A 25117-nucleotide genomic window follows, 5' to 3' on the forward strand; every position below is an offset into this window, starting at 1 on the left:
TAGATGCATCTGACTTATAGGAAAGCTGGAAGCCCCCCCCAAAAGGATTCACAGCTTTGTGTCTTTTATAAAAGGAGCATACACAATGTGTCTTTCTAAAAAGTATACTGGAAATGGAGATTCCTTAATTTATCTATGTTTTTCTATACTGCCCTTACACATTTGGCTGCTAAAATTCTTGTTCTATGATTATCCAAATTTCTTTAGGAAAGATGAAACTCTGATTTCTTTAGGAATTAAGAAACAAATTCTCATTAACTTCCTTATTATTTCTGTCAGTGCTTGCTCTCGTTGGGCCTGTGTCACCAAAGGGAGGGACAGCTGTTATCAAAGGCAGTTGTCCCTTTTCGTCGTCCTCCTTGGGAACGTCCCTAATGACTAGAGGCAACTTCCTGTATACATACAGATCTCATTTTATTGTGCTTTGCAGATACCGCGTTGTATAAATCGAAGGTCTGGGGCAGCCCTGTGTCGAGCGAGTCTATCAGCACCATTTTTCCAGCAGTATTTGCTCACTCCAGGTCTAGGGTCACATTTGGGTAATTCTCACAATATTTTAAACTTCTTCATCATCATTATATTTGTTATGGTATGACTTGCTGAAGGCTCAGATGGTGGTTAGTATATTTTAGCAGGACAGTTTTTTAAAATACTTCAAGGTAAGGACACTTTTTTTAGACATAATGCTACTGCACATTTAAAAGACTACAGTATAGTGGAAATATAACTTTTATATGCACTGGAAAGCCAGCAAATTCGCGTGACTTGCCTTATCGAGATACTTGCTTTATTGTGGGGCTCTGGAACTGACCTGCAGTATCTCCAAGGTGTGCAGGTACAGGGCTGCCCGTCACTGTTGGAAGAGCCTTCGGCTGGGGAAGGTGGACGCAGGAAGGGGTTTATCAGAACAGTAGGCCCAGGCGTGGCGGGCCAGGCTCCCGCGCCGCTCCCAGACACTGGTTCCAAGACCTTCTTAAGGAAATGGTGCTCCCCAGCTTTTTAATTTGTTAAATGGAAGGACACCCACATGGCCGTGACAACAGCCAGCTGTGCACTGAGGTTAGAAATGTTACCCACCGCTGCCTTGCTTTACAGCGGGCAGAGCGTCGGGTGGACAACACACAAGCATGGCTGAAGAAAACACCCTCACTTCTTGACGCTCTGTGTTCTTGCAGGGGACTCGTACTGACAACGAAGGCAACGATTCCTGTGGAAATTTTATTAGCAGTCAACACTTCCTTCACATTCACCACTGCTGAAAAGCAGGGTCTCTCACCTTCATGCACATCCTACTTTAACCCAAGTCATAGTCAATTTTAGGCACAAAGCTTTTCATTTTCTCTCAAAATCAAGTTTTAACTGCTTGAGGTTACTGCTACAGCAAGCAGATTTTGTTGAAGGATGCCTCGAATACTTTTCACCCTCTGTTAGCACAGATTAATATACTTTCTTAAATAAAGTTAGAAATTTTTGCTTTTAAAACTGGTTTCCATCACAAAACAGTAAGACATGGTACACCTTTAAGTCCGATCCTAGCGAGTCCGGAGCTGCCTGACGCCTGTGTGGCCCTCTGTCAGCACAGGCTCCATGTCCGCGTCCAGAACCACTTTTGGACTCTGTCCCCACACGTCCTCCGTGCCAGGAGTGGTGCCAGGCAGCTCTGCAGGGCCAGGACTCAAGGCTGTCATAGTTGTTTTTCATATTATGCACGATAAAACTGTAGCACGATAATCATTATATAACAACTGTTCAGCAAAAATAAAACAAAAAACTCTCTTTTACTACACTTGATTATCGTACAAAAATATGCACATTTTCTATTTTAAAACAGTATTAATAGTACCTAATCATTTTTAAACTTGCAAGTTAACCAAAAAAAATTACTAAAAGGGTTAAAATAAATGTGAGAGGGAAGAAAGCTATAAAGAAGTAAATGCTCAACCCCAAACAACTAACAAATTTAGAACAATTTGTAATAATAAAAAAGCAGCCTAACGAAAAAGGAAGAAGAATGATTACACTTCCAGTGGCAGGATATGCTGTGGGGTTTTCAGGGGACCGGAGCTGGTTTCCAATCAAGGACTTTAAAACGTTTAATGGCAACAGTGCTATTTATATAAACTAAGAAAGCCCTTACTTTCTAGACAAGTTGGCAAAACACTGGGTCTATCCACACAATGGATTTCCTAAGACTGCATAGGAACTTCTGTCCCTTAAGTTCAGAGACATTATCCAACCATTTTTAAAAAGGAAATAATTCAAATGGAAACATCTTATTTGTTACATATAAAGGTAAAACACACTGTTTTGAAAAAACTTGTTTTAAAAAAGGACATAAGCTAACTAGATACTTTACTATAAACGTTTAAAAAGCTTAAGATGGCAGTTCCAGAAACTCTAAATAACAGCCACGTTGAAGATATCCATCTTTTACACAGAAGTCAGGGGTGTTGGGGAGGCTGTGACCAGCATGGCCACAGTAAGCTCCAGCTCTGGCCCACAGCTTTGGCTTGGCTCTTGTGACACAACCTGAAAACGGGAATTTGAGACGAGAGCACACCTCTGTCTGCGCCTCTGAACACCTGTCATGGGTTGGGTGGGGCGGGGTGCTCTCACCATTTGTTACAGTGGCAGTATTTTGAGAGAAGTCCGTTGTTAGTCTCCTGTCCTCCCTTCCTAAGCACTATGCACTCAGGTGACCTGACTCAAGACCTCACCACTGATTTCCAAGGGAAAGTGCCCCCGGGAGTGCTCCCCACTGGACTATGACGGGGCCTCTACTTTGAGGGTGGGTCTCAGTGTTGCTGCCGCCCCGACCTGGACCCTGCCTCAGACCCACTGTGTTCGGTGACTTTCAGAGGGATGTGTGCCTCTGGGGACTCCTGGCTGTCGGTACAATGCCGAGTGTGACCAGCCTCTTTCCAATGTGCAGTGGGACTTTGACACCCTAATTTAAAAAACAGATTGTTTTACTCTGTGTTCTTCATATCTTAATGTCAAAGGCACTTCTAAATTTAATTATCTATAGTAAATGCTTTTAAAGTCAACAGTGCATATCATTTTAAAGTTAGTCCTAAGGAAACTCATGATTTTAAAACACAGTGATCTACGGTCCCAAAGTGATCTAAAATAAATTACAGTGTGAGAACACACAACTCTCCGGTGAGCTCAACTAGAGATAATAGAAAGTGACCAGATAAATACACAAATACCTACTAACGCCCACTGGGGGTTTACTGGATGCTTCTTGAAAATATACTAAACACTAATTTCTTAACTCTCCTGATGTCTGCTTCTCTGGGCTGCTGATCCAACTGAGGATCAGGGAACCTTTAGGAGGTGGTTGGAAAAATGGATGTAGACAAAATAAACGTCGCAGACAAAACCTGATTAGTTTGACCACAGTAATAAGATCATGGGAATGTCTGCCTGCAAATGATCTAAAAATGAGCCAGACCTAGAATGACAGAAAGAGGACATAAATAACAAAGTTATGCCTATCTTTTAAAAATATTGTGAAGGAAGCATAATTCAACATGTTTTAAAGTATTAGTGCAAATTTCAACTGTTATTCTTACGTATAGAACGGAACGATTAGAGCTTCAAACGCCTCGGCCAGCAGTTTTACTTCAGAGGAGAAGGTCTCTCACTCCCTCAGGATGTTCAGAAAGCCACTCCGCCTCAGTCTTCATTTGCTAGTGTCTCAGTAGATAACCATATTTTGGCCCCACTTAAAAACTTGCCTAGCGGTGTCCCTGAAATGCTCCGTCTGCACAGATTGCCCACTGGGGAAAAGGGGAACGAGGAGGAGAGGAAGTCCGGAGTCCCCGGGGCGTCGTGTGGGCCGCCAGCGCAGAAGTACACCCTGCTCTGGACCAGCTCAGGGCAGGGGGCTTCCGGGGGGCTGCCCTGGGGCTGCCGCAGCGCCCTGCTCAGCACGTCCACCTCGTCCGCCAGCAGGGAGACCTTGTGGAAAGCCGTGATGAAGCCCCCGCGCTGGATCTGGGCCTCAGGGACCCAGCGGAAGTAGCAGAGTTTCCACAGTTTGATGTGCATTCCGGACAGAAGCGGCAGAATCACCCCGTGCAGGTCGGCCGGCCTGGAGAACCACTCTCGGAAGTACTGCTCCGCACCCCTGTCCTGGCTGTTGCTCTGCTCAGGGGGGTCTGGCTTTACTTTTAATATTAATGAATTTCTCCTGGGAAGTAACTCTTGGTCACTGATGATTCCATTCTTTAAGGAACCTGGCATTCCTCTTAGTGTGGAGCTGTAGCTTTTCTGTACAGAAGAGAGATTTTAGCATTATTTTCCTGGAGCTTCCCTTTTTAGAAAGACAGTAGAAGTGTAATGGTAAATATAAACTCGGTATTAGGAAAAACTGGTAGAATTTCAACCTTAAAGAATGTTTTGTTCCTTCCCTGGTAATACTTATTCCAATCCTCCTCCACTGGAGTTTAACACTTTTAGGCCTTGATTCTGCCTAGGCTGTAGCCTGCGTGGGGGTGGGGGGAGATAGATCCTATTCATTATAGGCAGACCTCAGATACAGTGGGTTCGGTTCTAGACACCGGAGTAAAGCGAGTATCGCAATAAAGCAAGTCACACGAAGTTTCTGGTTTCCCAGTGCATATGTAAGTTACGTTTCCAATATACTGTAACCTATTAAGTGTGCAATAGCATTATGTCTAAAAAAACCTATGTACATACCTTAATTTAAGCACTTTATTGCTAAAAAATGTGAACCACCATCTGAGCCCTCAGTGAGTTATCTTTATTCAATAGCAATGTCAAAGATCACTGATCAGAGATCACCATCACTAATATAATGATAATGAAAAAACTTGAAATATTGGGAGAATTACCAAAATGTGGCACAGAGACACAAAGTGAGCAAATACTGCTGGAAAGATGTATTTCCGACGGACGGAACTCAACGCCGGGTCTGCACAAACCTTCAATTTGTAAAAAATGCAGTATCTGCAAAGTGCAATAAAGCAAGTGCAGTGAAACAAGGTCTGCCTACAATTTGCTGAAGTGTGAATTTCTAAGATTTCTGGTCAGAAAAAAGCTAGACTGCTGATTCTAGAACAGGCTGAGCGGACGGGCTTCAGGAGCAGGGCCCTGGGCACAGGGCTGCATCTGCCGACTCTTGAGATGACGACCAGGGCTGTGTGGGCCTCAGACAGCACGACGAAAAGTCGGGGTGGGGTCATCTGAGTGAGAGAGTGAATGACCCCTCCAAACCTACACTGGCAATGCTGTCATGGGAAGTGACTGGACTTTTAATACTCTGTTCTGAAAAAGATGTTTTTGGTTATGTGTGAGCAAATACCAGGTTTTTTACTGTTAGTGCATTTCTGTAACTTACCTTTGTCCGTTTAAAAGACTTCACAGAACCGTTTTGTACACAAGGCATGCTCTTTCCAATGTAAAAGGGGTTGTGGAAAAGGGTGCGATCCTTTGCTGTAAACTGAAGAGACCAGTCCCAAACTGAAGGGAATTTTAAACCCTTTTCATCACCCAATTGGATATTTTTGCTTATAGCAAATTCCTGCAAAATAAAATATTTGAACATTTGTGAAAAGATGCCAAACTAAGATTTTCTCATAGTAAATTCATTTCTGACGGTCATTCGTCATCATACAAATGAACTTGTCTGAACGAAAGCGACTCCAATCCCACTGGAGCAGCATTCTCCGCTTCCCGAGAACGGACATTCCTGGCGCCTCACACGGAGGAGCGCGTGGACCCCTGCACTGAGAGGGGAGCTGGGCCCCTGGGCATGACTCGTGAATGGAGTTCTCCCTGGTGCCGCGGCCTGAATAGATCCATCTCCTTATACATCCACACCCCCAATCCTGAACAACGCATTTCTTCAGGATGCTCTGCATGAGGCTTCAGTTCACAGAATGTCTGCTCTACTACTGATTTGATGGAGCAGTTTCATGGATGAGGAATCCAGGCTCAGCACCTTCCCGGACCCGGGCCTGAGGATCCCACAGCTCACTGTGAGGGCAGCCCCCCTTCCACCAAAGTCTTCCTGAAGGCCCACGAGAGCTGTCCTTTCTGTCTCTCTCAGTGGTCACTGCAGCATTTGTTGGCTATACTCATTGCTCCAAATGTGGGTGAGACAGAACTTGTGGTTCCGGAAGGTTCCACCAGGGGCAACCAGAAGCCATAGATAGTTTCAAGTTTGGCTTGAGACCCTCCTTACTCATGGTTCTTCCTCTCAGTCAAGGAATTGGCACTAGAAACCAATGGTCCTAACGTAAAGGTGACTGCCACGCAGCATGAGGGTCTAAGCACATCCAGTAAGCAGCGCCCTGAGAGAACCGCAGTCTCGTGTCACGCCTACATTTCCTCTCTCAAATTCTTCTCCACAGGACTCTTGAAGAAAAATAATTTGCTTTGTACAACTTTTATTCTGCTGACCTAGGAAACAAATGTCCTCAAACAGGATCTTATCCATTACCCATTCAGACAGCCCAAATGTGAAAATATAAATACAAAAGCATGACATTTACAGCAGTTAAAATGATTTACGTCTTTCAGTTGGCTTATTATGAACAATAAACATCAGAGAGAAATACATAAAATGCTCACTGATAAAAATGAAACAAGTTCAAGTTCCTGGATTTTTAACCATCTATAAATAACTCCTTCAGAAATGACCGCATAAAATGGTAGCTAAGACAGTTTAAACACACAGCTGAGTGTACTTCAATGCTATCTCAATAAAGCAGTTCGCCCTGGCCGCGGCGGGCGCCACTCACCGAGCTCTGCTGCACGCGCTGGTGCGGGGAGTTGAAGAGGAAGGTGCCGAACAGGGCCACACGGGTGCTGTCGTGCAGCACCGCCAGGTAGGTCTCGGAGAACTCGAAAGCCGCCGGGCACTGCTCCTGCAGCTGCCACGTGGCGTCCAGGAACAGCAGGAACACGGGAGCCTGGAGGACACACGTTGAAACGGGATTACTCAATGCTGCCCTTCAGTGTTCACATCTATTTCCAAACCTCTTGCTGACATGAAGGAAGAGGTTAATAAGAAAACAGCGAGGCCTGAGCACTTGGCTCCGAAGCTGACCGAAGGGTACGTGAGCACATTAGACGGCCATGTCTAACCTAAGAACTAGGCTGGTCTGAGACGCGCACCAAGTCCACCAAGCTGAAGTGGCAAAGTCAATAGATGGGCAGGGTGTGGCCATGTGAATGGGGGACAGTGAAATACTTGTTTCACGTGTTCCAGCTGATCCTGGAAACAATTCTTTAGAACGTTTAAAACAAAACAAAAAACCACAAAACCCCAAGACCAAGAAACAACTCTTTGGTGGACCCTGCAGACTCAGCGTCCAGAAACCTTCTCGGAGTTTCAGAAAACAGCTGGCGTGGGCTTGGGGTCGCGTGGTGCACCCCCAAGTACAGCAGCTTACGACAGCCACTGTGACAGCTACTGCCTCCTGCCCAGTGCTCCCCCTAGTCCTAGCGTTTCAGAAGTGAAGCATTCACTGTCGAGGTTTCCTCAGATGACAGAGACTGTTTTACGTGAGACAGCACGAGTCAAAGTGTGCTCTCGGGAGCCACCCTGACCACGAGACACCTGCAGGGCCTGTCACAGCTCCACTAGGACCCCATGCAGCCACCAACCCCGCAGCTCTTACAAAGATGCCCCCTCAACTTGCCATTCTTAACGTACATGCCCCATTTTAAGAAACTATGATATTCCAAAGCTGATTTTTCAAAATATCTAACATGCTTGTTGTCTGCTTGCAGAAGAGTTAATGCAGCATTTCTTCAAGCAGTTTTCAACTTAGAGAAATTCAACAGGCAACTTTTAAAGAGTTTTATCTATATAGTTATGAGAATCTTCATAAGTACCTCAACTTGGACTCTAATCCATGAGTCGGTCTTGGCCCAAGAAGCTAAGATGTACTGAAGGCAATATTTTAAAAGTCTCCTCATCTCTTTACGGATGGAGCATCTCTTCATATAACGAAAGGTTTTATCCTGTGTACACTGAAGGACTGATAATAGGCATGAAGGTTTTTGTTACCTCTTTCTCCGATCTCTTTAAGTGGTTGCATCTGTCCAGGAATGGATATCCTGCCATGACCCACTCTTTCTGTATCAGACTCTGAAATCCAGTGATTGTCCTAAAATAGGGATCCAGCATCACTTGAACAAGAGAAGCTACAATACAGCTCAAGTCTCTTCCCTCCTCCTCTGTCAATAAGATGGAAAGAAAATGATTAGTACGTAGAAAAATGCTAAGAGAGGAAGGAGAGGCAAAGTATATACTTGAGTGTTCTGTGCCTGGGCGGCCTTCAAAATCACCCATGTTAGGAAATTTTATTCAGGCCCAGCCACTCTAAAACATTAAAAACTTTTAGATTTAGATCAAGATTTAGATCAACTAAAGTAATGTTTAATGAGGAGGTGGCTTTGTATATTTGAATGTTTTCTAGATAATTAGAAGCATATCTCTCACACTTTACATTTACATGATTTGTGGTAGAAATCTTTCCAGAGCCCATTCTATTTCTGTGCCAAGGATATTAAATATCATGTAGTCTTTCTACTGACAGCTTCATATGGTGACTCAGAGGTGAATGAGAGAAATGGAATTGTCCACCACCATCCAAAATGGTGACAAATATTTCCCTTGTGTCTTTTGTAGCTGGTGTCCTTTTTAATGAGGCCAGTAATTCTCTGATATCAAAGCGAGTCAAAGAAATCAGAAGAAAACTGTCAAATAATATCCCTTATGATTAGATGTAAAAGTCATCAACAAAGTATAAGCAAGCCAAATTATCTCAGGAATGCAAGAATTTATCCTAAGAATGCAACGTTGGTTTAACATCTAACACACCATAATAAAAAAATAAAGGACAAAAATAACACAATCATCTCATTAGATGAATAAAAAGCATCTGTGTGATGAAAAATCCAGCATTCATTCTGGATAAAAACTCTTAGCAAACTAGAAATAGAAGGGAATATCAACCGATAAGAGGAATCCACAAAAACCTACAACTAACATCATTCTTATTAGTGAAAGCCTGGATGCTTTCCTCCTAAGATGGGCAACAAGACAAGGACGTTTGCTCTTGTCACTTCTACTGCACATTGTCCTGGAAGCTTACACAGGGAAGTTAGGCAGGAAAAAGAAATCAAAGGCATCCAGACTGGAGAGGAAAAAGCAATAACTGTGTCTGCAGACAACACGTGTATGTACGTAAGAAAAAACCCTAAAGAATCCACAAACGACTACTAGAACTAATGAATGAGTTTAGTTAAGGTTGCAGGAATTCTACACACAATCACAAGGAGTACACAAAAAACTAGAAAATGAAATTAAGAAAACAACTGTATTCACAATAGCATCAAAAGGAAAATACTTACAGGGAGATTTAACAAAATAAGTGCCAGAGTTGTACACTAAAAACTTATAAAACATTGCTGACATGACATGAGAGAAAACCCAAATAAATGGAGAGATATTCATTTCATGGATTGGCAGACTGAATACTGTTAAGATGGCATTCTCCCCAATCTACAGGTTCAACATATTCCTATCAAAATCCCAATAGGATTTTTTGCTGATCCTAGAAGTTATACAGAAATGCAAAGGACCTAGAATTAGCAAAACAATTTGAAAACAAAGTTGGAGGACTTACATATCCTAATTTCAAAACATACTCTAAAGCTACAGCACTCAAGATAATGTGGTACTGGCGTACGGAGAGACATACAGATTAATGGAATAAAACTGAGAGTCCAAAAATAAAGAGCCGGTCAGCAGACCTTTGCCAAGGCACGTCAATAGAGAAAGAACAGTCTTTTCAATAAATGCTGCTGGGACAATGCAATAAACACACATGCAAAAAAATGAATATAGACCTTTACCTCACATCATACACAAAAATTCATTCAAAGTGAATCATAGGCCTAAATGTAAGAGCTAAAACTATAAAATGTTTACAGAATAAAACATGGGAGAAAGTCTTCATAACCTTGAATTAGGCAGAGTTCTTACATATAACACCAAAGACGTGATTCATAAAAGAAAAAATGGATAAATTGGACTTCATCGAAATTTCAAAATTTGTGCTTCAAAAGTCATCAAGAAAGTGAAAAGACAAACCACAGACTAGGAGAAAATATCTGCAAATCTTATAAAGATACAAAGAACCTGTATCTAGAATTGTAAAGAATTCTTTGAACTCAATGATAAAACAACCTAACTGAAGAATAGACAAAAGATTTGGTATTTCACCAAAGTCAATACACGAACGGCCGATCAGCACATGATATGCATTAGGGAAATGCACATAAAAATTGCAATGAACTCCCACTTCACACTTACTAGAATGACGACACTCCTAACAGTAGACGATGAAGTGCAGAAACAAACCCTCACACACTGCTGAGGGGAAGGGGAATGGGGTACAGTCACTTTAGAACACACTTCGGCAGTTTCTTACAAAGCTGAACATAAATGTACCATATAACTCAACAGTTCTACTTCTAGGTATCTACCCAAAATAAAGAAAAACAGATGTCCCCACAAAGACTTTTATGTGAATGTTAAAAGCAGCATAATTCATAACAGCCAGAGAGTGGAAGCAATCCAAATGTCTACCAACAAGTAAATGGATAAATAAAATGCGGTATTTACAACAATGGTACACTACTCAGAAATAAAAAGGAGCAAACTGCTGAGACATGCTACGTGAATGAACTTCAAAAACGTGTATGTGAAATGAAAGAAGCCAGAGGCAAAAGACCACATACTACATGATTCCATTTATATGAAACTTCCAGAAAAAGCAAATCTAGAGAGACAGAAAGCAGATTAGTGGTTGCCTGGGGTTGGGACACAAGGAATCTTTTCTGGGTGATGGAAAATTTCTAAAACTGGACTCCGTTTACTAAAAATTATTGACTTGCACATTCAGAACAGGCGCGTTTTATAGTATGTACACTATACCTCAATAAACTGTTTAGAAAACATTCTAAAATAAAGTGTTAGTAAAGTGCAGGCTCAGTATCTCTTCTGAGGTATTTTACATGGCAACAAATGCATGAAGAAGTGTGCTAAGCAGCGTCTTGGAACAGGATGAGAACACCACTGGCTGCGAGAGATGCGGGTTCTCAACGGCTGGCTCTCCATGCGTCTGTGAATTACATACGCGCTGCCGGCATGAGCTAAGGATTACTGGAAACAGTGACTTACTCTTCTTCTTTTCCCCCTAAGGCTTGTCACTTTACTTTGTTAAAGTCAGTTGAATTTGACAGTTGGTAAAAATACTTCTGTAAGCTTCAGTAGCACAGCATATTCATGAACTATGCATGAATATATTGTAAAATCAGGTAGCTTGTGGTTTATTAAACTTTATCCGTAAGCTTAAAAATGCTATTAGCTGTAAAGTTATTTAATATACAATTATTCTTTGCTTAACCGAAAGATTTTTTTTTTTTATTGCCATCTACTCCTACCAAACACTAGACAAAATTCACACTGCTGGCTACTCAGTTCAGTCCATTTCTTGATACCAAACTGTTTCTTTAAAGTCACAATCTAGCAGGAGCCAGAGGCATTTCAACTAAAACTTGTATGAATCAGAAAGATAGCAAGATTAGAGAGAAAGGATGCTCTGCCGAGATTAATACTCTGTCTGAATCCAATGAGGGATGTGACCCACCCTTGCCATAATACAGGAAGGCAGATTTAACACAGGGCAAAAAGTCTGACTCCTTTCTGTTCTTCTGTCTGAGGTCTTTGTGCCACTGTTTAATAATGTGCGGGATCTGTAGTGTATCTATCTGGTGGCATGCAGTAAGTAGGAGATGGCTAAGATGCATGTAATTACTTGGGTGTGGCTCTCCAGTCAAGATGGCTGGCCGGGGGACCAGTGTTGTCAGTAATGAATTACCTTGTAAGACTACAGACAGACGCTTGCTTTCCAGCATATACACAAGTTCTGCTGAATGTTTCAGGAATGCCCTGGAAAGAGAAACGGAAAAATACTGTTAAAAACCAAATTTCCACTACGAATATATTTTTTAAAGTACGTGAAGTCAAGCAAATCTGATCTTTCACGATACATGTTTATAGTCTCTATAACCTTTTGGAATTTTTTCAGTATTTATACGATTCGTCAACAGAGTACAGTTTGATTTTTATATCAGGGAAATTCATTAACCTTTGTTGATTTACATGACATTCTTGACATCACCAAACTATAGAGACGGGGAAGAGATCAGTGGTTCCCAGGGGATGGGGATGGAAATGCTGGGGCTGGGGGTGGGAGCCTTGGTGACAGAGCAGCTCTGCATCCTGCCTGTGCTGGTGGTCACGTGAATCTACACACGGTAAAACTGCACAGAAACACACATGAGAGCACGTATAAACTGGGGAGACTGGATAAGAACTGTAGTTTGTACTACTGTCGGTTTCCCGGTTTGATAACCATACTCTACTTATGTGAGCCATTGCCACCGGGGGGCTGGTGAGGAGTGCATGGCTCTGTAATACTTTTGCACCTCCTGTGACTCGATAATTATTTCAAAGTAAGTTAAGAGAAAAGGAAAGCAGTTGTACAAACCTTACATATTCTAACCACCGTGTATTTTCCAGTGAAGACAGCCATTTCTCTTCAGTTTCTTCAAATGGTTCTGGAATTAATATAATTATACGTATATAATTAGACACACGCACATATATACAGGCATATAACACTGTCAGGCTTCTTAAGCTTATTTTTCATGATCAAATTGAGAGCTAGGTGATACATCCGTTTTTAACATTTAAAAGCTGGCTTTAAGAAAGTGTCACGCCTTTGCATTTAGTCATAAAAACGTTTAAGAAGGCACGTCACAATTCTATAAGAAACAAAAGAAAGCATTCCCCAGACCTCCATCTCCTTCCCTGTGGCTCTCCCAGGGAAAGCTTGGAGAGTCTGCCGGCCTCCGCCCCCTAAGCAAGCGCTTAGGTGACCCCGGCCCCCTCCTCAGCTTCCTCACCGTAGGCCTGCCCCTCCCTCCCTCCCTGCTGCCAGCGCCCGGTGCTCGTGTCCTTGGTGGCTGACCCCTGCAGGAAATGGGGCAGCTTCCTGGTGGGGCCTGTCCTGGCCTGTCTCGAGGTGCCCCTCGCCTCCCGCTCCAGCCACATGCTGCTCACGGGACGGCTGAAAGACACAGTCACTGTGTTTCTTAAGCACACCCCCTCCCAGTTCTCCTTCCAAGCCGGCGCCAGTCCTGCCGCCCGGTGACAAGGGGCTCTCTCTGTGCACACTTCACACCAAAGGTGCTTTCAAGTGAGTCATCCCTCCAGGGTACGTCGAAAGCACCCCATAAGCATCTGCTCTAACAGACATATGGGAACTCTGAGGCTGCACAGATTATAACATGGCTCTGTTTGAAATTCATGTCAAGTCACGTATCTCAAAATATAACTGAATACATTAAGGTCTCCGTAAGTTTGTCTGTGAGGTAGTAGGCTGTTCTACTGAGCAGATACTTTTACAGAAGCATCCTACCAGACCTTTCATGATCTGAAAGTGACTTAATTGGTATACTATTCCTACAAAACTAAAAGCAGCTTAAACTTCATTTTCTAAGAGCTTCTGACATTCTCATACAATAATAATTTGTACCAATATTTCAACGAGCCTCTACTTAAATATATACCTATTTCTAAATTTTTAAGTAATGTCACTTTTCCTGACATGCCTCATATAATCACCCATTCATTACTTACATATATATAAAATAGAAATGAAGTTACCATTAACACACAGTTGCTTAAGTTTTATAAAAGCCGCCTGTATTTCTTGGATATTGGGCAAGGTTTTATCCAAATCTGATTTGTAGACATCACTCCTCTGTGGATGACTTTTAGTTATGGCATTACAAATCCTAATAAAGACAAAATCCTTGAGTCACTACTCATTCATGTATTCAAAACATATTTTTTGAGTGCTTGCTGTGAGCCCAGGCACTGCTCTGAGGGCTGGGGACAGAGAGAGGGACATGCAGTCTGTGCTCTTGGTGGGGGGGAGGGGGATAGAGGAGAGATGACAGGCCGTGGTGAACACTGAGGGTGATGGAACAGAGTGGATGCAGGTTAGCTCGGGTCACGTGGTGAGAAAATGCTCCTCCATGACGATGATAACGGAGCTGAAGCCCAAATGGCCAGGAGCTGTGCAAAGATGGGGAACAGTGTTCCAGGCAGAGGAGCTGCTAGTGCAAAGGTCCTGTGGTAGAAGAGAAGCCTGGCTGTTGGAGAAACCTAGCGAGGGCCAGTGGGGCGATGATGACGTGTCTGAGGGAAAAAGGGCGGAGATGAGGTTGGACAACAAAGAGAATCTGTCCTAGTTACAAAGAATAGAATAGCTGAAAAAACAAAGGGAATTAAAGTAATTCTTTGCTTAAGTTAAATAATTAAAACTGCCACTGGTTCTAAGGTTTTCTAGTTAACAGTGTTGCAGCCTTGCCTTTCTTTCACAGCAACACTCCTGACGGAGCACTTAATCAGCGACATGTCCACAAGGCAGGACAAGGTAGGACAGAATGGACATTAATCACTAACGTGATTAAAGCGAAATTTAAATCCACGAGAGAATACGGACCTGTGGGACTGCAGTCACCCTCTCCAGAAAACTGAAGGGTCATTTGAGGGTCACTTGATAGTTATTTGCTTCAGCAAATGTGGCTGTCAGTTATGGCACTGTGGAAAAAACGGACGACCTGGCTGTCCCAATAACAGACTGTGATACACAATTTCTGAGGCTCTCTGAGCCTGTTTTCTAAGATCTTTTCCTTTGTTCCTCATTTATTGGACAAGTATTGACTAAATATTCAACTGCAGGTATTTCCTGGGTGCTGAATATAGCTGAAGAATGGTGTGCAAAACAGACAGAGTTCTGTCACCTCACGGTCTCGTAAGGACAGGCAGTAATCAACTGTAACACACACGTACAATGAGAAACCAAAATAAGTGTTAAGAAGAAAATTATAGTGATATAGTGAGTGTGTAACTTGAGGCCAGATCTAATTTGGGAGACAGGGGAAGGCTTATCTTAAGGAAGTGATGTCTGAATGCAGGTGCAGAAAACGAGCGAGTACCAAGCGATGGATGGGTGTGTGTGTGTGTGTGTGTGTGTGTGGCAGGGTGTGTGTGTGTGGTTGTGTGTGTGAGGAGTGCTGACTAACATGAAGAAGGTGGCCCAGGAGGAGGGGGCAGCACAGCCAAAAGTCAGGAGATACTAAAGACCAGCAAAACCCCAGGGTGGCCGGAGCCCAGAAGGGATAGGGCATGGTCCTGGATGAGACACGGGAGGAAGGATGAGGCCCCTCCAACACAATGAGTGTATGTGTGGTTGTGTGTGTGAGGAGTGCTGACTAACATGAAGAAGGTGGCCCAGGAGGAGGGGGCAGCACAGCCAAAAGTCAGGAGATACTAAAGACCAGCAAAACCCCAGGGTGGCCGGAGCCCAGAAGGGATAGGGCATGGTCCTGGATGAGACACGGGAGGAAGGATGAGGCCCCTCCAACACAATGGCAGAGGTGGAGCTGGGGTGGAAGGAGAGGAGTAAGGTTTCTGAAAAGTGAAGGACAGAATCTGACGACGGACTGGACGTGAAGGCAAGTGAAAGACAGGCATTAGGATGACTCCTCGGTTCCTGAGAGCAGGCTGGGGTTGGGGTGGGGGCAGGGGGTGCGTGGTGCCCATATACTTGAGTTTGGTTTTGAACATGAATTTAAAGGGACTTTGAGACCTCCACGTGGAAAGTGTCAACTTAGGTTGGAGATATAAATCTGACAGTCACTGAAGCCACTGATGCAGATGAACTTCTTTCAGAAGGGAATATGTTATGGGAAGGGGAGGTGGCCTGAGACAAGCTCTAAGTCGTGCCCGGAGACAGGAGGACGGGCTGGCAGGGGCATGGAGTGCAGCGGGGACGAGGAGCTTCAGGAGGTGGAGGGGGGCAGAAGCCGGGGCCCGGGGAGAGCCTGGCCAACAGCGGTGCCCACTGTGTGAGGACGCCTGAGAACGGCCTCCTGCTTCACCAACACGGAGGTCACTGGGGACTTCGGCAGATGACAACAAACTTGCTCACGGTAGCCAATTACACCACTTTTAGTTATCGTGACTTGGCAGACCTAGGACACATTGAACTACAAGAAAAATCTGATTTGTCCTCAAGTGTCTCAACTGGAAATCACTGCACTTTGAACGTTCATTAGAAGCAACACTACAGAAAACTGTCAGCAATGCAAGATCTTCAAGTGTCTTATAAGCCAAAGTATTAAATTACATTTACTATAACTTAAATGTTAATTTTAATATATTCAATTTTCTCCACAATAATTCTTGTATGGAACACATGGTGCTTCCCAGCTATCTTTAGCTAGTCAGGAGGTTACTGTACTTCTCTATGACAACGAAAGATGCCCAGGTACCAAGGACTGTCTCCTGCTCACCTCTGGTCGATCTTCCTCTGCTGCAGCACGTCTTTTATGAGGGCCGTGCGCACAAGAGCACTGCCATTCGAGTGGCTCCAGCACCAGAACTAGGAGAGAAGTAGAGCCTTTACTTAACTGGGTGGAAAAATGGACAATAGTATTAATGAAATCCAACAGATATCACTTACTGGCATCCTTCTTCCAACAAAAGAATGGGAGAAGATCTTTAGATCTTGGTCTGCTAAAGAACTTGGCACTACAAAGTACTCTGGAAGGCTGGAGAGGAAAACACGAATCGTAATGTAAGAGCCTTGCTTCAGGCAGGATAAGCGTGCTCTGCAGACCCCACATTTAATTAACGTGCACCCTGCTCAGTGGCCGTGCAGTGGGCACCGTGGGTGCCGCTGATGAGCCTAGACATCTCAGTCTAAAACACGTGCGATGTGCTCAACTGACACAGTCGTTATTCTCATAGCAGGGGAACAATCCAAAGGAAGCATCTGAAATATTTTCCAGAATGACTATTAATCAAACATATGCAATTTCTGAAAAACATGTCCATCATCGTTCTCTCGACAGGCTATGGGTAGGAGATACCAGGCACACCAGACCAAACCAAACCAAGCCCACAAATCTCCCGAGAAGCTCCCACCCCCTTCTCATCTCCTCCTTCTCTGTTTCCCATCTCCCAAAGGCAGGTGGACTCCGGGACTACCAGGCAAGCTCACTGCACCTGAAGACATCTCTTTTCCTTCCTCTGCTCACATGGCCAGGTAGGGGACAGAGGCAGGCCCTGTCACAGGCTTCTCAACACATAATGCACGCTGGCCACAAAGTTCAAATTCAAGGGGAGGCAGAGGAAGACTCAAGCCGTGTGCTCCTAAGCCCCTTCCTCAGCACTGCACTCCCAGAAGGTCCTCGTACTTTGTTCACAACACTGCTTATCTGAAAAAACTAAGGAGGACTTGAATGACATTAAAACAAAACAGCCCCCAAATCTGAATACTAAGTAATATTAAACAAGTAAAAAATTAAAAAACAATTTTCTGGTCACTTTTGGAGGATTCTAGGAAACAGCTCCTGAAAACTGGTTAAGTAAAGGGGAAAAAGTAAACATTGACACTGCCTTCCTCATACAAACTGTATTTCAGGTACTAAAGAGCTGCTGAGAGAAGAGTTCGATAGAACTGGAATATGACCAATAGCAATCCTCAATAAATAATGGATCTGGGCAATGATCCTCACTGCTAATGAATAACCATTTTGGGCAGCTAAACCCATTCTATAAAAGGGGAACTTAGCACTGGGTGGAGCAGGCTGACTGCTGTGGGGCCCACAGGTCAGTCAGCGTCACAATAATGCCTGGAGCCCCCATGATGCCACAGGGGGTGCCCAGCCCACCTGAGGAAGCGTTCTTGCCTCAAACCTGGAACTGAATCTAATTACAACTGACCCCTGAACAATGCCGGGGTTAGGTGTGCAGACCCTCTGCGCAGCCGAAAATCTGCATATAATTATAGTTGGTATGTGCTTCTTCCACACCCACGGTTCCGCACCTGCAGATTCAACCAACGGGTTTCCTGCAGTACTGTAGCATTTACCGTTAAAAAAAAACCTGTGTGGAAGTGGACCCACGCTGTTCAAATCCGTGTTGTCCAAAGGTCAGCTGTAATTATTTAAGCCCCTAGAGCTAGCTAACATTTCAGATACAGTAGACAGAGGAACACATTAAAGGACACCACAGTGATAAACCCAGAAATATCTAGAAAGGGAAAAAGTCCACAGAACATTTGACCTAGTTTTGTCAACAACAAAAAAAAAGGCAAGTAAAAAAAAGGGATGGAAGGAGACTATCATAGATTAAAAAGCCTGAGACAGATTATGCAAGTTCAATGTGACCCTGATCTGAACAAACCAACCGTAAAAGACACGTACAAGATACGAACGCAAATAAACACTGACTGGATGATTGACGATACTACTGGAATTATTATCAATTTCTTTCAATGGATATTGACATTGCAATTATGTTTTTAAAAAAAAGTCCTTATCTTTAAAACAAAATATTCATTAAAACATTATTAAAAATAAATATTCCATTAGCCATGACTTGAAAGTTATCAGTGACAGCAGAGTTTGACGATTGCTCCTAAGAAGTCACTCCCAGCCATGAACAACACTGTCAAAGCTGGACTTACCAGGTGGATATCATGTAGCCCTCATTAATGGAACAAACTCTCCACCCGGAGGCACCTGTCCTCTTGACTTCTCTGTCCCAGTCGGAGTAAGTTTCAAACAGAGGAGTTTTTTGGCTGCTGCCACCCCCAACTCCAATGCCACCGCCGCCTCCACCTCCTGAGGGTATTCCATTAGCTTTGCTGGCTGTTAAGAAAAAGCAATAGTATTAATTCTGCTTCAAATTCCCTCTCCTCTCTGTGCCTCCTGTCACAAACACACTGCAATGTGGCACCTCTTCCCTGTTTGTCTCTGGTATCTCCAAAGCCCCCCTACCCATTCCGGCCGTCCTGGGGAAGGGGCGGCCCCCCCGCAGAACAGCCCACTGTGTCCCGTCGTCGTCCAGCTCGTCCCCACCCTGCAGCACCTTCGATACCCTGTCCTTCTGCTGGCTCTGCCTTCAACGCCTTCACTCACAAATGGGCAAACTTGGCTTTGAAAGGGCTTTCACGTGACCACACTGGACCACTCTCGCTACTACGCTACACAGTTCCCCTCCCTTTTACTGGCCACCTTCTGAAAGGGTGACCGATGCCTGCTGCTCACGTTTCCTCCTTAACTTCCAATTGTCTTCTATCCCTACCGGTTTACGGACACCATTCACAAGCGTCCCTCAACTCCCTACCCCAAGCTATGGCGTAAATCCAAGTCACTGCTAGTTTTCTCCCCACATTTTGCCTGGAAAAATAAACGCATCCAACAATCAACTCCATTCTCAAGCTGTCCGAATCGTTCATCTTTCCAGTGTTTACTTCTTAACCCTTCTCTGTGTATGACTTGCTATGACATTCTTGGTCTCCTATCTCTACACGATTTTTCTTTGATAAGGTGACATAGATTCCTTAGCCTCCACCAGAGTGCCAGTCCACTGGAGACTCAGCAGAGGGCCTAGACTTGACCTTCCTTAGCAGGGAGCCTTCTCCACTTGAGAGGCACGGCCACCTGCTGGGAGCATGCGCACAGCCTCAGGAGGGCCTCAGAGTGACCACAGAGAAAGGTGTCCCCACAGGCAGCCTGATCTGGGTGACAGACGCCATCCCTCTCCTGGCCCAGGGTCTCCCTGTGCAGGCTGCAACCACGGCCAGTCTCTCAGCTGACAGCCCGACCGATGTTCTGCTGCACTCAGACCAGCCTGCAGCTGCCACAGGACACACTTCCGGAAATCAGGCTTTCAGGACGCTACCCTTGCCCCCAACTGTGCAATCATACTCATTTCCAACTGAATCCAGCAAACCTAAACAGCTTCTCTTAAAGAGCACTCGCAGACCTGCCCTGTAACTAAAGTTACCGCCCGTTATTGCCGAACTCCCATCCCCCTGCAGCCGTGAAAACCCTTCTTTGTCCCCTCAACATGCCACACCCGTTCCCGTGGACTATTTACTAAACCTGGTGCAAAACAGGTACTTTCTGAGAACCTACCACGTGCTAAGGCCTGAAAACTGACAAGCGAGCTAAGATTTCACCCCTACTTTGAGGCGCTGGTGACAGTGCGCCGGGTGGACGAGAGCGATGCGGGCGGAGAGGGAAGCCCACTGTGGCTGGGGCTGCAGGCTGGGACGGGAAGGTCTCCGACCCGAGCAGCTCTGAGCAGAGTCCTGAGGAACCAGCCAATCCAAATGCTCGCAGGTGGCTGGTGAGGAGGAGACGGGCGTGCTAGGCAGAGCGGGACGTAAGACATGTGGAAGGATGGCACAGCGCCGAGTAATGAACTACAGCGAGCGCAGTAAGGGTGCCAGAGGTGGCGGAAGGGAGGCTGGGAAACGCGACGGGGCCTAGCCTCTCAACCCGTGCTGCACCAGACAGGAACCACCAGCCACACGTGCTGCTTAAATTTCAACTGAACTTTAAATTAAACAAAGATATTAAAATCAGTTCCTCAGTTGCACCAGGCACATTAAAGTGCTCAATGGCCACATGTGGCCAGTGGCTTCTCTACTGGACGATGCAGGTGACAGAACATTCCCATTCCTGGATGGCGCTACTCTAGATTATAAAGGGTCTCAGGTGCCGGGCTAGCACTTTTGCATTTTATCCTTTAAGTGGCATCAGAATTATAATTATGATGATTCTGATTTTAACAGAGCTTGTTAAAAATTAAAATGCTACTTCTAAGCCCGTATTCTGGTGGGCCACTCTGTCTCAGTGCCTGCTCTGGAGTAACAACCACCAGAGGATGTGCTGGGGAACTTGGGACTTGTGATCTCTCCAGAACACAGAACCTGCGTGGAACTTCCAGGCAATTCCCATTTCACACGCTGTGTAGCAGAGCACCAAAAACCACAGCAAGCTAGCCAATACTAGAAAACCTAAGGAATTCATCACATGACCAAATTAAAGGGGAAAAAACCCTCGCAAGTGCAGAAAAACATTTGATAGAGTCCAACACGTGCTCATGATATAAAATACAGAAAAATTTATCAAATTGGGAATAAAAGGGAATTTCCTTCACTTGATAAAGGGTACTTATCAGAAACACGCAGCAAACATCATCCTTGTTAGAACCAGGAGCAGAAACACTACCTGCTACCATCATTACTATTCAACATTGCACAGAGGTCCCCGCCATGCAATGACCACCACCACCAAAACACACTGGAACTTTATAAAGAGCTATGTAAATACTTGGCAGCTCAGCCCTAGCTGGGAGTCCAGACCTGCATACTTTTCAGTGTTCTGAGGTTACAGACTTAGGAAGCTAGGCTGAGAACATGCTCACTGTTTACAAGATTGGTCCTCTGGCAAAACATATAAAGTCTCAAGATCTAACTAAGAATAGGTGAATTTTTCTGAACACAAAGTGAGAGCAACTACAAGATCTAGTACTGTTTGCTATTTCACAGGTTTTACTTCTGTAGAACCTGTCCATTTCTCAGCAACCAGGACCAGATTTCTGATATACTCAACATCTTCAGTGAGAGCTTATTATGGAATGTGTAGCAGGTACCCAATCTGCCATTAGAAAGTCTGGAAATTTTAATGCTTTTCAGAAAGTCCCAGAGGCCCGATGCCTGTGGCCTGCTCTACTAGTGGATTACTAACAGGGGCTGCAGCAACAGACTGGCCAAGCCAGTCGTCTTAGGAAGATCTGGCTCCCCTGACGGTTACCTGACTGAGGTTTTAGGACACCCCTCCTCAGCCAACTGAAAATGAAACAAGGTCAGCCCTCCTGACCCTCATTATCTTCTGTGACACAGTTCACAAGTCTAATCCTAGATCGAGTTGAAATGATCTTAGTGTTTCCACTTAACGAGCCCCCTCCATATTTAGAATGGCCTCAAGCAACAGTAAAGACAATAAAAGTTGTCAACAAATGAAAAGAAAGCCTATCGCTTTGATGACACTGCAGAAATGAGAAGTCACAAAGGGCGAAGAAGGGAAAAACAGAACTGCGATCATTAAGAAGTTCCAGAGAGCGGAGCCAACAAAGTGGTTGGGACAGGAGATTTGGACTTTATGGGCCTGGGGTGGGGCCGGCATAGCTGTCTTTCTAAAAGCTCCCCCAGGGGTTCCGGCGCACGAGGCTGGTGTAATCCTACTCCCGAGACGCGAGGACCAATCACAACCATTTACAGCTACACTGAAAATATTAAGAAAACTGACAAGCAACAAACTTCAAAAATTTCTACACTATCTCAAATGGATTGTGTCCTCCGTAAGTGGTTTTCAAATAAGCATCTAAAGGAAAACCTAATACTAAGACCCATGTTTAAAAAAAGGATACAATTACGAAGTAAAATAACGTCACTGTAAATGTCCATCTTCTGCTGTGAGCCTACACTGCACCTTGAGGTTATGTCACCACATCTGCAAGCAGGTGTCTGTCATGCAGTGGAGCTGCCAACACTGAGGCTGCAGGTAACCTGAGGTTTTCAATTCTTTAGTCCAGAAGTATAATCTGATATCTTATCAATTTTATAACAAAGATGGATCTGTATTTTTGGGATATTATTTGTCCAATAATAAGCTAACTGGCGAAAACAGCATCCTCGTGGTTTCTTTCAAGTTAAAAGAGCAAAAATAGAACCATCGTTCCTGTCTGTGCCAGTGCCATCTGCGGTGTCAGCGTGTGGAGCGTCCTGAAGCCTGTGGGTGCTGGGCATCCCCCATACTTCAGGATCCTCGCAGAAGAACCTGGATGACTGGCTTTTCACTCAAGTGATGCCGAACACGAAAGAAAACCTCAGAAGGCCTAAGGCCAGCTAAAAGATTCTTAGACAATTGCAGGGGACATCCTCTAGCTTCACATCTTATTTGTGGAAACAGCTTTGTCACCTACCTGCCTGCAAAAAGGACTTCTTTAATCCAGCCAATGAATCAAGGTGTCATCCAGAAGTTCAAGAGTGGATTATTGGGCCTCTTTCACTCACAAATTAATGAATTCTGACTGCAGTGTGTGGAAATTTCAGGCTTCTTTTGCTCTTAAAGGTGCAGTTTATGCTTCTGCAACAGCATGGAAGGATATGAAAGGATGTTACCCTATGAGGAATCTTAACAAAACTCTGGCCAAGTGTTATGTTTATGAAGTGACTGTCAAGGAGGAGGAGTCTGAAGGATGCAATATAAAAGTGTTCCTGAATATTTTAAGTGTTACTTATCAATCGTTATTTTCTCCACAAGCTACATATGAGAAGATACAGAGAAGTGACTGACGGGAATAAGGAAACCAGTAGTAGGAAAGCTATGGACTGAATAAACTGCTATCAACCCAGAGATGCCCACGAGGAACGGATGAAGACAACCGTGAGAAGTAACTGAAGCAGGCATCACGTCACCAAACGCATAATGAAGTTCACTGTACTTGCTGAACACTGTGCAGAACTCATGGGTCTGTACCCTGGACTGGAAAAAGGTATCATCTACTAGGAAAAAGGTACCATCCAGAATTGGTTTTGATCATCAACAAATGCAAGTGGGAATCAAAGGCTCTCCTACGACTCTTGTGCCCCTTGAAGCTTTCATCTCAGTTACTCTCTCACAGCTCTGGGTGAGAGTCCTGTTGAGGATAACCCTGATGATCACGGTCTGCAGCCTGAAGATTCGCCAAAGGAATGTTTGCCTAGCTACTAGTGCGGATCTACAATACTTTATTTTCGGACAGTAAGTGAATTTTCTTTATGTTAAGAAATGAACTTTAAAAATTAGTTGTATTGTTCAAGCCTAGGTTACAATTAGTTGCACTGTGATAAGAAAAATTAAAAGTATTTCGTTACCCCATTTCTGTTAGTACCATAAGATAAAAGCTATGACCTTTGCATGTCATCTCTATGGCGTTTACAGTGTACTTATACCATATGCATCTGCAGGTACTGTGTATTGTTCCTACATTTTAATGAATGATACTGGAATATACTTTTATTATACAGATTATTTAAATTACTATATATGTTCTGAGGTAACAAAATGTAAAGGACCAGTAAAATTAGTAATTTATAGGCTGCCCGTCCAGACCATGCTGGCTGGGGTGAACGGCCCTTTCACTATAAACGTGTAGCTGAGTCATCTCTCTCCCTTAAAGACTGGGAGAGCACATGACCCAGCAGGCAAATGGACATGTGGTCACTAACCTACGAGGAGCTAATGTCAGACATGACCTCATTGTTTTTTCTCTAGCCTTTTATGAGGTTAAAAAAAAAGAAAATTGGTTGATCAAAATTACAATTATTTGTATATAAAAAGAATGCACAGAATTACACGATCACTTGGAATATTCCTTGGTGATGTCATCACTGACATATATGTGTACAGAACTATTCACTTTTATAAAAACCGTTTAAAATACACTTGTCTTTTGGATGAATGCTCATCTTCCTTTCATGAATCTTATTCAGAAATATAAAATCAATATTTTGACAATCTTAATGAGGTCCACTAAAAAGTTTAGCCATTTCAGCTTCTGCATGAAATCACACCTTGCCAAAAAAGATCATGAGTTTCAAATATCTTTTAATTTTCTGCCAGTTTTCTTAAAAGATAAGATTACTTTAACTCAAGTTACCAACTAACAGGCGGGGAGGGAAAGGTATCTTCCTTCATCATAAAATACAAGCCAGTGACTACAGGCAAAATACTTGACATGATTCTCATAAGCCTATGTTTACAGTTGCTTATAGGTTCTTCCCCGTCACTTTTTAAATGTTATCTGACAAATGTTATCTCTTTTAGTATATATGCTTATTTCTCTAACAGTTATGAAGCTAATAATTCTACAATCATTAAAGCTCATGTACTTGGAGGCTTCTCATAAAACATAAGAATAAAATTTAGACAATGTAAAGTTAGTCACAATAGTTAATATTTTCATATTTACCTGAATTGTGGTATTTTTTCCCAACATATTCAAATGCAAAGAGTAGCTGGAGGTCTGTTGGCTGGGAATAATGAGCTATTGCAAGGCATACCTAGGAAAAATTCTACATTT

The 25117-nt window shown here is 43.8% G+C and overlaps 1 protein-coding gene across 4 annotated transcripts in view; it reads right to left on the minus strand.

Moving 5' to 3' along the window:
• Window positions 1-1199: 1199 nt before the first annotated feature.
• The window catches only part of MTMR10 (myotubularin related protein 10), a 46053-nt gene continuing 22135 nt past the window's right edge, over window positions 1200-25117 (minus strand). For 2 of the 4 annotated variants that reach the window (XM_024742707.1, XM_024742708.1), the window contains 12 exons: window positions 25007-25097; window positions 22976-23139; window positions 18663-18846; window positions 16653-16740; window positions 16483-16571; window positions 13784-13914; window positions 12603-12672; window positions 11931-12001; window positions 8048-8217; window positions 6774-6944; window positions 5369-5551; window positions 1200-4278 (listed from right to left, as the gene is read on the minus strand). In XM_024742707.1, the coding sequence (XP_024598475.1) occupies window positions 3682-4278; window positions 5369-5551; window positions 6774-6944; window positions 8048-8217; window positions 11931-12001; window positions 12603-12672; window positions 13784-13914; window positions 16483-16571; window positions 16653-16740; window positions 18663-18676 (1584 nt within the window). In that variant the 5' untranslated portion in view covers window positions 18677-18846; window positions 22976-23139; window positions 25007-25097 and the 3' untranslated portion in view covers window positions 1200-3681. The remainder of the gene's footprint in view (window positions 4279-5368; window positions 5552-6773; window positions 6945-8047; window positions 8218-11930; window positions 12002-12602; window positions 12673-13783; window positions 13915-16482; window positions 16572-16652; window positions 16741-18662; window positions 18847-22975; window positions 23140-25006; window positions 25098-25117) is intronic. The other 2 variants (XM_024742705.1, XM_024742709.1) reach the window with 2 other exon arrangements.

The sequence above is a fragment of the Neophocaena asiaeorientalis genome, unplaced genomic scaffold (genome assembly GCF_003031525.2).
Source record: "Neophocaena asiaeorientalis asiaeorientalis breed wild unplaced genomic scaffold, Neophocaena_asiaeorientalis_V1.1 scaffold155, whole genome shotgun sequence".
Lineage (NCBI taxonomy): Eukaryota > Metazoa > Chordata > Mammalia > Artiodactyla > Phocoenidae > Neophocaena > Neophocaena asiaeorientalis.